This window comes from Artibeus jamaicensis, unplaced genomic scaffold (genome assembly GCF_021234435.1).
Source record: "Artibeus jamaicensis isolate MK-2021 breed Jamaican fruit bat unplaced genomic scaffold, CSHL_Jam_final scaffold_474, whole genome shotgun sequence".
Classification (NCBI taxonomy): Eukaryota; Metazoa; Chordata; class Mammalia; order Chiroptera; family Phyllostomidae; genus Artibeus; species Artibeus jamaicensis.
The window spans coordinates 9,800,624-9,813,336 of NW_026522046.1; the positions used below are offsets into that span (position 1 = coordinate 9,800,624).

General features: G+C 40.1%; 1 protein-coding gene across 1 annotated transcript in view; it reads left to right on the plus strand.

Annotated features, from left to right (window-relative positions):
• Positions 1–12,713, plus strand: part of PEX5L (peroxisomal biogenesis factor 5 like) — a 150,388-nt gene that overhangs the window by 96,126 nt on the left and 41,549 nt on the right. The window contains exons 6-8 of the mRNA XM_037136887.2: positions 840–957; positions 1,841–1,934; positions 9,351–9,446. Coding sequence (XP_036992782.2) covers positions 840–957; positions 1,841–1,934; positions 9,351–9,446 — 308 coding nt within the window. The remainder of the gene's footprint in view (positions 1–839; positions 958–1,840; positions 1,935–9,350; positions 9,447–12,713) is intronic.

Genomic DNA, 12,713 nt, shown 5'->3' on the forward strand with positions numbered 1-12,713 from the left:
AATGAGTACATGAAATTTATACATTTGTATAAAAATATATTATTAAACACATTACAATATAACACACTGTAACTATAAAGAAACTTAAACTTCTCTGCTTTTGAGAAAATATTTCTGTAAGAAGTTATAAAAATATTTAGAGAACTTTGGAGGATATAACTGCAAACCTATCTTTTCATAAGGAAAAAAATGGACCCCAAGGTTGTCTGGGCAGTTTATTTATGGTCACATGCTTGTTAACCAGAGAGGACCCTCCAGGTTCTTCATCTGTAAGGATGAAGCCACGAGGAGAAGATGGTGCTGGCATTCTCTGGGCTTTCCCCATTGCCTCCTTTCTCTCCATCCCCACTGTTAACTCCCTCCTTTGGTGAGAAATTAAGCAGTCTGTACAAAAGCTGTGAAAGGTGCCCCAGTTTATTCTCACCTCCTTTTAACAGGGAGCCTCTTTAAACAGAATTTCTTTCTAGAAACATGCCAGAAGTGCCTCCCAGCCACTGTCTTACCTGGAGGTCGGTAGAATATAGTGCTCCATAAGCTCTTTCCCACGAGGGTCCGTGGACTCACACACAGGATTCAGAATGTGCGCAGCTCTTGAAATAAATTCAGGTAAAACAACTTGATTGCTTGACTGTAAAAGCAATCTAATTTCTTTAATAGGTTTCATTTTTATTTAGCTGAACATGCTTCAATTATCAAGTCACCTCAATGAAATGGTCTTAGGGTTTGAAAACATCAGTTGAGTAAAGTTCACTAGGATAACACTTCCCAGTCTTAACCGATCTCTCTTCCTCTCTCTGGTCCTCATATGCTCCCTCACCCCCTTCCTGTCTCCTTCCTAGACATTCAAACACAACTGGAAAAATGGGATGAGGTTAAGTTTCATGGCGACCACAAGGGCCATCCAATGGCAGAGAGAAAATCATGCTCATCTAGAACTGGTTCCAAAGAGCTGTTGTGGTAAGATATTTTAAATCAGAAAATAACCATTTATGTGTTCGTTGTGTAGGTTTTTCCTCTCACGCACTGAGATAGCCAATGAGTTAAGTCAGTCCAAATACTTGGTGCCATGTATAACCTCTTACGTATCAATGTTCATTACTGTGGCTTCTAAAACTAAATTATTTCATCTAAACTGTCAAAAATCAGCCAATATTCATTCAATATTCAATATTTGTTGGTAATTTTCTGAATGTGTAATTGAGTTGATCAAAATAGGTACATACATGTGTTGGCCGATGTGTGTGTTCAATATGTGACATGAGTGATAGTTAAATTAAAGGTGTCTGGTTGCACAGGTAACCTTTTCTGACTTTATTCATCGTCACTGTCAGATAATTTACTATTTCAGGGTGATCCTTGGAGGCTGTGAGAAAAATTGGCCTCCTGCATTTTGCCATATTTTTACAGCTTCCTAAAGGACAGTGTGTTTTAGTCCCCTTTTGCCCCTCACACACCTCCACTTGTTATGACATTTTATGTTCTATACGAGGGTTAAATCACACCTGAGAGGCTTTGTGAGAATCTCTCCTGCCCTCAAAATAATACTTTTTAATAAAGCAGAACTTTGTTAGAGAAGTGGCATTGCATTCCTTTAGTTTTTGCACATAATTGGACTGAATTCTAAATCAGAGGCCATAACACCTAGCACATCGCAGCCACTTAAATCCCAAAGATGATCATTATAATAAAAACGTATGAAAGTTATCTTTTTCATCAAAATCCTGGTGAGAGCTTTGTTCCCGTGGCTCCCCATGATCCCCGTTACCTAGGTTTCTCGGCCGGGTTTCGAGCCAAATCTTTTTCCCAGTGTTCATTAGCTGCCTTCATTGATCCCGTGCAGGTCCTCAGAGCACAGATCCCAGCCAGAGCTGAGCAGTGGGAAAAGCGCGCTGAACTCCGAGTCGGCCGAGTTGGAGCTAGTACCTCCCACGCAGGTAACGCATCAATTCTTCCATGAACCCGTCTTTTCTCAGAGATGGTTTATATCTTAAATATTTTATTTAAATTTTCACCAAAAGTTCTAAGTATGTTTTCTTTATTTCGTATTACCATGTCCTTTCTTACTGAGTATCTGTCTCCGTGCCTGGACTGGAAAATGAGGTAATGAAATCGGGCGTCGGTGGCACCTTTTCCTATTTCCAGCACTCAGTGTTGCATGAGTGGGCAGTACAAAATTCGTACTGCTCCATTACCAGCACTGCCGATGTAGCAGAAACAAAGAAGAGGAAATTACATCTTGAGTGCTCATTTCCTTCCATGGCCCGTGGAACAGGGTGCTTATTACACATCAGGAGCCTGACTGCCATGTTGAAACAAATTTCAAAGAAGGAATAAATAATTATAGTATTAGCAGTAATGGCAACACTAAGAGCTCCCGTTTGTGAGCGTGCCCGCTGAGGATTACGCGCTCGACTCTGCCTTACATGTGTCATATCTAACACTGAAACACTCCTGTGAACTATTATTGGCCTCACTTTAAAGATCCTTTAAAGGGTCTCAGAGAAGTAAAACTCCTTTTCTGGGGCAACCCAGCTCACCCCTGGCGGCGGCGGGGTGGGGCTTTGCCCACTGCCTGACTCTCCTCTACAGTGTAACTGACTTGTCTATCACCAGCTATCGCCTGTGGTCACCACTGCCGAGAAAGCCAAGTCTCAATCTTTCCATTCACTCAAACGCTTTACAAGGGTACAGCCTGGATCTAAAGCCACCAAGATCTCTGAAGAAATGTGTCTACATTCATACACTCTACAATTTAGTTAAAAACAGGGGGTCGAATGAAGTAAGCCAGAAAAATTCTCTTGCGCTTACTAGATAAGATATTGAAACTAAAAAGAGAAATATATTATTTGAGGCAAAGTAGAGGGATAATTATGATAATAGCAAATATTATTAAATGCTATGATAAGGTCTGCTAATATGTATTATAAATACATTTAATACTGACAAATGGCTCCATGAGTTAATTTATTACCCTCACTTGACAGATGGAGAAATGAAGCACAGTGAGATTTAGAAAACTGTGCATCCACAACTAGTAAGTGACAGAGACTTGGCTGTCTAACCAATAGCACCTCCCGCATGCACTTCACCCTGGGCAAGAAAGGGTGGAGGTTACTGCCCCCAGAACTCTGCTGGAAAGCAGCTCAACTAACATCCAGAACAAAGAACCCTGGGAAGCTTAATGAATTGTAAATGTAGCATGAAATATATTTTCCTCCTCTGGGTTCATTCTAAATGTGTCTTTTTTAAAAGCAAAATAATAACTTTTATTAGAGAAACGTTTCTTAATAAAAGCGTTAGAAATTTAGACTTGACTAATGTAATTGGTACCGTCTCATGAAGTGGAATCCTTGGGACAATTTAAAGTAGAACTAGGATGTTTGTTTCACAAGCTAGGGGAGACTTGGCTCTGCATGGAGCTGGAGGAGGGGGAAGACCAGCTGGGGTCCTGGTTGCCGTGGAGACCCACGATGCAGTATCTTATTATTCCAATGACTGCTACTCTCCTGCTGGTTGTCTGATTTCATCCCACCACTGACCCAACAGTGTGCCTTTAAGCAAAAACAATGTGCTTCAGAAAATTCGTATGAGATTCCCAATATTGTCCTTCAAAACTATTGAAAATGCACTGTGCCCTGACCAGTGTAGTCCAGTCGGTTGGGCTCCATCCCACAGAGAGGAAGGTCGCCAGTTCAATTCTTGGTCAGGGCTTGTGTCTGAGCTGTGGGCCTATGTGAGAGGCAACCAAGTGATGTTTCTTTCAAACACCAACATTTCTCTCCCTCTCTTTCTCCCTTCCTTCCCCTCTCTCTAAAATTAATAAAATGTTTTGAAAACATAAAATAAAATAAAACAAAATGCACTGTGACAGTTCTCTGTCTAGATGAACCATAATGACTCCTTTGAGTTACTTCTTTGTAAAGAATATAACCCTTCATTTTTTAAAAATACTGTGTGTTTATTTATCAAGCTTTCCCTTAACTAAGTAAATTCACAGTCTTTTTTCATTGTACTTCCAGCCTATGGTTAAATTAGGAAAATTTCATGAACTTGAGATTTAATCATCTGAAATACTGTCATTCGAATGGCAAAGAGTAGACTGACTAATCTACTTTTAATAAAAAACAAAATGTTTTTACTATTAGAAGGAGATTGCTCTTAAATATATGATCCCTTTACATAGAAAAATGATGAAGGTAGTATAAACACTCAAAACTGACTTGCAAACTATTCAGTAAACAACTTCGACTCTCCAAAACTTGTCACTGCTCCACCCCCAAAACTTGTCACTCAGAGAGCTCACAGGGAAATCAAGGAAATGTTTTCTCCTCTTTCAGGCCAACTTAAATAATCCTAGGCCCAACAGGGGAGGAGCCATTTGCAAGCCTTGTTTAAAAAGCATATTTCAGAATCAAATAAAATGGAAGTTCGCAATAAGAAGAATTCTTACATTAGCTCATTTCTTATCCAGATGGAGCAAAGGGAAGACAAAGTACAGTCTCTTCCACAAAGGGTTTTGAATACACTAATCAGAGTGACAAGATACTATAATAAATTACATGATCTCTAAATATTTAAGAATAAACTTTTTGACACAAACTATGTATTTAGTATGCCCTGGAGTTCAATGTTTAAAGAAACTATGCAATCTAAAAAATTAGAAAACATTGGAAAAACTGAAGAGAAACACAGAAAGTAATGATGTAAAATTAGCTGTTTCCATAAATGGACTGAGAGAGCGGCGAGGCAAAAGAAAAAACTCCAACTTCTGCTGGAGACCGACGGCTCAAGGGTTTCTTTCTCCAGTCTGGACACGGGAAGGAGAGCTCCCAGACAGGCTCTTCGCCCATCCCGCTGGGCTTCACGAAAATGCACGACGTGCGGCGGCCAGGTTCTCTGACACTTAGTCCCAATCTTGCAACTCTCTGATTTTGCTGGCTTGCCACTGCAAGTGATTCCTTGTGCATAGTTATAATCCCATTGGGATGGCACTGTCCCAAAACATAACAATATGAACTTTAAGATGTACGTGCAGATATGTTGTCTAAATTTTTAAACTAGTGATGCAAAGGAAATGCATTTCATAGCTGTCGTACTACACACTTCATGTGTAAAATGTGAAATAGTTCTAATACATTCTTTGACATGCTTACCGTAATCCTGGAAATTAATATCCCTATTTCTCAGATGAAAAGTTATTCCACTTAGAGAGTGGAATAACTTTCCCCAGGTGACACAGCTGAGGAGGACAGGAGCCAGCATTGGATTGACACCTGTCAGCTTGGAAAACCCTTGTTCTTAACCACCCCTCACCTTGAATCAGCCACCTCAAGCTTATCCACCTGAGAAAACTCCCAGACCATCTGTTTCAGTTCTCATTGCAAACCTGATTGCTACGTTTATAGGGTTAATATGAGTTAAGTGATTCTAAAGAATAGTTATCACTCTCTTCCAGAAACTTTTTAAGATAAATTAGGATTGTCATCTGATCTGAAGCTACATACAATTCTGTGCCTCCCCCTGCCAAGTTCATTCTCAAACTCGTAGAAATGTGGATGGCTTCCATTTTATTCCACTTTGATTCAACAACTGTGATTGAGTGTCTACAATTCATAAAGCCATAGTGAGGTTGTGAAAAAGTTAGAAACAGAGATTTGACTGGAGGAAGTAGCAAGGCCTTTCTATCTCTTAGGAACAGGTAGTACACTATAAATGTAGTTTTGCCTGTTAGAAGATGGCACGGGAGCCACATACTCATCCCCTTGCCCCTCCTAGACCTATGCAGTGAGCTGCCAATGGGGAGGGAAGCAAGCAAAGGTGGAAGGAAGGAAATAAGGAAAGAAAGGCAAGGACAGGCAGGAGGGCAAGGAGGACGGGAAGAAAGCTGAACGACCTTTTTTGGCCTAGTAGGAAATCTGTACATAGAAAGCACTCAACAAATACTCGTTGAAGTGAAAAATTAGAGAATGCTAACAAAAAGAAGAAACAATACACACTTGCCAAATTTAATAATTTGTACGTTGTGGTTAATGGTTAAAGAGTAGAAAAACAAAAAAATTAATTCTTGATCATTTTGAAGCTAGTTTCAAAAGTACCTTTGAGTTATTCATGATAATAGACTGTCCGTCTCTTTTCAACATCAGCAATGTTTCGCCTTGATGCTCTACAATACAGAATTTCATAGCTGGATGGAGATGGGAACCATATGCCCCCTCCTTGCACAAAGCTCAGAATTTGAAAGTAGAGCTTATTTGCGAGCTTTCTATGATAAACGTCTGCTGACTGAGCAAGAAAAAAAATCTAAGCATTTCACTGAAGCAAGTGTTTAAATCATCTGTTGTAGTGTAAGAATCCAACCAGTCGTCCGTCAGTAACCACTGAACAAAAGTGCTGGAGGCACAGATATTTTTTTAAGGTATTTCTAAAGACACACCTGATGAATACTAACCAGAAAGATGAAAACAAAGGCCAAGTTTTATTGAGCACTTACTATGTACTGAGCATTTTGTGTGTATGTTTACACGAATCCTCGTTCTCAGTTCCTTTATTGATTCTGTAAATGAATGCACACTGTGCAGACTGAGGATTACAGAGCTGAAGTCGTTTGTCCCAGGTCACCAGCAAATGGGTCTGGCCCCAGGCAGTCTGACTCCAGAGGTTACATTTTTCATGACTTTGTTATATTGTCACCTCAGGTCTGTTGGTTGTTACATTTTCTCTTCTACAGTTATGCAGATCCCTTTTCCCCTTCCATTTCTTTTGAAAAGATGCTGAGCTTTCTAAAAACATGTTCCGGTGGGAGATCTTTGGCAGCCACATAAAAGCAACGCACGAGAAGCGATAAATGACTGGCATAGAGACGGCTGACAAAGTTATGCCAGCACCACCGCAGCCACCGACACGGCCAGTTTCAAATCGTAATTGTGATCACATTCACAATTTTGAATAAGGGACATAAAACATAACAGTCTTTTTAAAGAGTTAATTTCTTTCTTCTTTCCCTTCATCTAGTGCCTATAATTCAGAACAATCAAAGCCAAAGGAACTAATGCTTTCTTCTTTGGAGAGTTGCAAGACCCTAAAATCCAATTAGCTTAGACCAATTAAAATGCTGTTTTCAATGCTAAGGCACTTCCAGGAGGTTGCTGTAAACATGGAGCATTTTTTCAAAATCATGCAAAGAAGAAAAGCAACGTCTCTGTCAGAGTACATTTGCAAACTCCTGAGTTCACCATGTCGGTACCGAGACCCAAAGTTCTCCTACTGTGGTCCCTCCACCGGCCTGATCAGCATCACCTGCGAACTTGTTAGAAAGCAGATTCTGGGGCTTCACCCCACCTACGGAACCAGAAACCCTAGGGGTGGACCCAGTAAGCTGCATCTGAGTCAGACCTCCAGGCGATCCTGATGCCCACTAAGGCTTGAGACCTACTGATACAGAGCACTACCGTGGCGGCAGAACAGCTGCAACACAAATGAATGGTGTCCGGTCTGGTTTGCCATCCCTCTAGGTAAACACTAAGCCACAGCCACTGTTTACAGGCGCTGCTTACACAGGCTTTCCGGTATCACAGGTTTGCCCGTAATAATCTTTAGTTGCACATGAATCTCAACTTGAAAACCGCTTTTTTTACATTCAGTATTTACCTGTATTTTATAATGTTCATCTCATGCTTCTCTGGGTAAAAATATGGCTTTCAAATGTGAGGTAGATGACACCTATTTAGTAATAATCCAAAGCCTTTCTAATGGCATGGAAAATACTATTTACCTGAATAGCAATTGTACTAGCAAAATATAATTTCCTTTGCATGGTAATATTCTATTTATACTTGCTGTCTTAGGTGGTATAGAGAATGTGAACTGTTAAGTCTAGAATCCTGAGGGAGAGATTTTCCTCTTCTCCCTTTGTCTCCTGTGACTCCTAATCCACTCGGGTCATGAAACATTGATGAAGGGAAGCTGGTGGCAGCAGTGGAGTCCTGTGAGGTCAGGCTTCACGGGAAGGACAGATTGCATCTCACCGGTGAAAAGTGCCTGGGATAGAAGGTGGCTTGGCACAAAAATACTGGTGCTTTCTTTTTCTTCTCTCAATGCCGTTCACAACTCATTCATGATATTATTACACAAATACACAAAGCTCATGTCTTGCCATGCATCCACAGTTTGAAATTTACTTCTTTTTCATTTCATTAATGAAGGAACCAGCAGGAAGACCTAAGAATAGATTCCAAAAGCAACAGATTAAGGGTTGGAGACTCATATAAGCAGCTGGAAAAGAAATGCCAAAATCAGTTTGCCAAGTTAGAGACAGGACTGTGTAACTCTTGACAAGAAAAAAGTATTCTGTCACCTTCGGGGTTTACTTCTCTAGCAGACTCACATTTACAAGTTGGAGAGGTTGTAAGCCATCTGCACCTATATATTTGTTAATCAAACATGGTGACCCGAGAGTGTCAGATAACGGTTGTGACCGGATGAATGGTAGCCAGCAAAAAGATATGTCTGCACCTAAACCCCCAGAACCTGTGACGGTTCATCTCACGTCTATGTTTGGGTCCTGTTCCCTCCCTGCCTCCGTGGTCTATGGGCCTTCCACAGGCCTACAAACAAAATAGGCTAGAGGTGCACCTCTTACTTTCCACAGTTAATTTTTCAAAAAGAAAGCATTCATTGTTTGTCAAATTGAAAATTAACAATATGTTTAAAAATTCCAGCAGACTCTTCGCTGGGCCCGTTAATTGTGACAGTGCAGCAGTTAGCGTTACCAGCCCTGATTTCACCTACATGACTGTTATTTAACAGAGAGCCAAGTCCTCAGCAAATGGGACATAAGGCAGATGTGCGCCAGCAGAGGGAAGGCCAAGGAAGGACAACCCAGCATGCAGACCTGCTACACACTTTACGAGAAAGACCTTCCCACCACCGTTCATTTCTACAGCTTCCCCAGTTTTACCTGAGGCTGGTCATTTTTTCTAACAAGCCGAAAGCTTGAATATCAGCTTCTAGGTCTAGTCTTTTAATGGAGATTCTCCATTCCAGCTGCCTGTTAGAATCATATGGGAGACTTACTAAAATATTAGCACCTAGCACCAAGGCTAATTAAAGTACGGTCTTTGGTTTCAACGTGACCAGGGCTGAGCCCCTGTTAGATGAGTCATGCCTGTGTGCACTCGCACAGTTTGGCACCGTGCCAGTTTGGGAAATATCGTGCTTGCAAAGTACTCCAGAAATGACGTCAGTTGCAAGTGCTGCTTAAACTCTAGGGGAATATGGGAAAAGGAAAAATAATTGTACTTTCGTGCTTTGGGATTCCAATATTGTAACACCGTGGGTCTGCTTTATTTCAGGCTCGGCTGACCAAAGAGCAGCGCTGGGGAAGTGCCCTGCTCTCCAGAAACCACTCCTTAGAAGAGGAGTTTGAAAGGGCAAAAGCAGCAGTGGAGGTAACTTTTCTAAAACTGTTTTTGTGTCGTGTTTCTGAGACGGGCATTCAAAAAATACAATTTCGGCAGGAAGCATATAAAATGAGTCTTACTTTACAGATATGAAATAACCATGGCTATGACTGTTAGAATGAGACCCATTACCAGAGAACTTTGACTTCCTGCCTGCAGTGACTAATAGAGTCTGTGGTGGATTTGCAGCGACCATGTGGAGAACTCTGAGGCTCATCTGGGTTCTATGATGCGCCTATGCTATGCCTCGTCTCTGTGTCTCCATGAGGCCAAGATCCACACCTGACATTTTTAGCTCTCTGGCATGTACACAAGGCCTGAAACATAGAAGGTCTTGCTGCCCCAGAAATACTGTACATTCTCCTAACCGAGAAGGCATGACTGAAATACTCCGGCCAATGGAGGGCCTATCTTGATTCAAGCTGTAATTTTTTTGCTGTTAAGAGTATCCAAAACAAATGGTAAGATTTCATGCTTTTTATATCCGAGTAATATTCCATTGTATGTATACATACCACATCTTCTTTATTCAATTGTCTATTGATGGACAGTTAGGTTGCGTCCATATCTTGTCTATTGCAAATAATGTTGCAGTAAACCTAGGAATGCATATCTTTTCTAATCTAAAAAACAAAATTAATGAACAAAAAAACAAATTGACAGATACAGAGAGCAAACTGATGGTTGTCAGGTGAGAGGGGGTTGGAGGGATAGATAGAAAGGTGAAGGAATTAAGAAATACAAATTAGTAGTTACAAAATGGTCATGGGAGTGTAAAGTGCAAACAGGGAATGTAGTTCATAATATTAGAGTGACTATGAACAGTGCCAGGTGGGTCCTTGAATTATGGAGAGATCACCTCGTGGGTTATGCAAGTGTCTAACCTCTATACTGTGCACCTGAAACTGATATAATATTGAATGTCACCTGTAATTGAAAAATAAAAATAAAAAAGAATATTCCAATGACAGGTTTGATAAATCAAATGAGAGACTTAATTTGAATAATAATTTTCTTATTAGCCTTTTAATGAGCAAGAAAGAGAGGAGGAAGAGGAAAGAAGGAAGGAAGGAAGGAAGGAAGGAAGGAAGGAAGGAAGGAAGGAAGGAAGGAAGGAAGGAAGAAAGGAAGGAAGGAAGGAAGGAAGAAGGGAAACCAAACACGGCACTCTTTGCTGTTTTTTTATCCGCTTTCTTTCTGGTGAGAATCACAATGAGTGCTTCAGTGACGCCACCTGTGGGACCCGTCCCAGCTTTGTTGCTTCACTGTCTGAGAGTGGAGCTCCCCCCAAACCCAAGTAGGAACTGGTCAGGATCTCCATTCTATAGCTGATGGGCAATCTTGAAGATTTAAAGTATTCCTGTAATAGGGTTCATTTATTAGCTGTCTTATTGCTAAAATTTGAGCAAAATTCTTACACTAAGAGCAGTCTTTCAGTAACTCCATGCTTGAAATACAATTAAATCATATTTTCAGTTTCATAGTAAAAGGAGTCTTTGTATTCTAGGAAATAATCCCAGCCATAATTTCACATCATCATTCAGAAACGCAGTACAAGAACACTTTTATCTCATCACAGTACAATCTACCCAAATTTCTTCTTTAATTTTAACCTTTTTATTTAAAAAAATTAATTCATATTTAGAGCTCTTGAATGTGATCAACTTATATATTTGATTGAGACCACACTGCCCAACTGCATGGAGCCCATAGCTTAATTTATCTTACATGTAGATTTTTTTCAGACTTAAGAGCTAATTTAAATTCATCTTTTGACCTCCTACTACATGTGGTGCACTGAATTAGCACTAAAGAGACAGTTATTTGAAACCATAACATCTTGGATTAGTACAGACAGTTTATCTGGTCCTATTTATAATGAGAAAGACAATAAGTTCACACTTCAAAGTAACATACCAACAAGACAAAACTTATCCATCTATCTATGTATCTATCTATCTCTATCTCTGTGTTATATATAGATAGATATAGATATAGATATAGATATAGATATAGAGTGATATACAGATACATACTCACAAAATCATATCATCTTGGTTTTGGTAGACACCTTGGAAGTTATGTATCCCAACCAGGTACACAAACCAAGTTTTTTCTATTCAACCATACTTGGCAAGTTATTTATTCCAAAATACCCTGTTTCTACTTTAACACCTCTAATTAGGGACAACTCACTTCTGTTCAGGAAAACCTATTTTAGTTCTCAACAGTCTTAACTATTAAAAAGCCCTTCCCCATTTTATGCTGAAATTGGCATACTTCCAGTTTTGCTTTGTCTTGACTTTGCCCTCTGGGGAACAAGGCAGAATCAGCTGGATCCCCCCTCTACAGTGATACCCGCCTCGCCCCTCGAAGGCTTATCTTCTCCTGTCTTCTCCTTGTCTCTCCTCTGTTGCTATTTCAACCTCTCTCTAATAGCTTCATTTCATCAACAATATGGGCCTCAGTGCCCATACCTGTACGGTCCTTTCCAGTTACAAAATCCTGGGAAGCTGTAAGTTACTTCGGTAGTCATTCATTCGACAAACATTACTGGCTGTCTATATGTGCGGGCTGCTGAACTAGGGACTAGAGATAATGAGCCAGCCTTAATTAGCTGTCTAACAGTACCGCGGACCAGAGGACCAGTTTGGACAAGTCACTTGTTCCATCTACTTTTGTTTCCTTATCTGTGAGGTGAGGAAATTGGGCTTCTAACAGACTAAAATCCTATAAATGGTAAGTACAAAATTTCCAGCAAATCAGAAAATTGTAAGCAAATTTGCTTGGCTGGAAGCCTAGAACTGAGAAGCTTCCCGAAGGAATAAGAGAGATGATTGCTGATCAGAAGGTGAGAACAGGTGTGAACGAAAAAGGTGAGGGATGGGGAATGTTTCACTAAGCTAATGGTACATCAGACCACAAACCCCCCCACACACACACGGACTCTGTGCTTCCTGCCATTATTCTTATCCAGGGTATAATCTAAATGCATAGCAGAAGACATATTAAAATGCATCAGAGTCTTGGAAATATACACCCCCTTGACCCAGCCACTTCTTAGCATCTACCTCAGAGGAATAATTGTGAAATTTTATGATATTTTATCTTTAGAATTGTTTGAAATAGTAAAAATGATAAAAAATTGGAAACAGCCTAAATGTCTCATGATATAGAATTAACCAAAATATATCTCTATTATCTCTATAATGTAGCTTTAAAAAACTAAAAATAAGATCGTGTAAAAATGTAGTG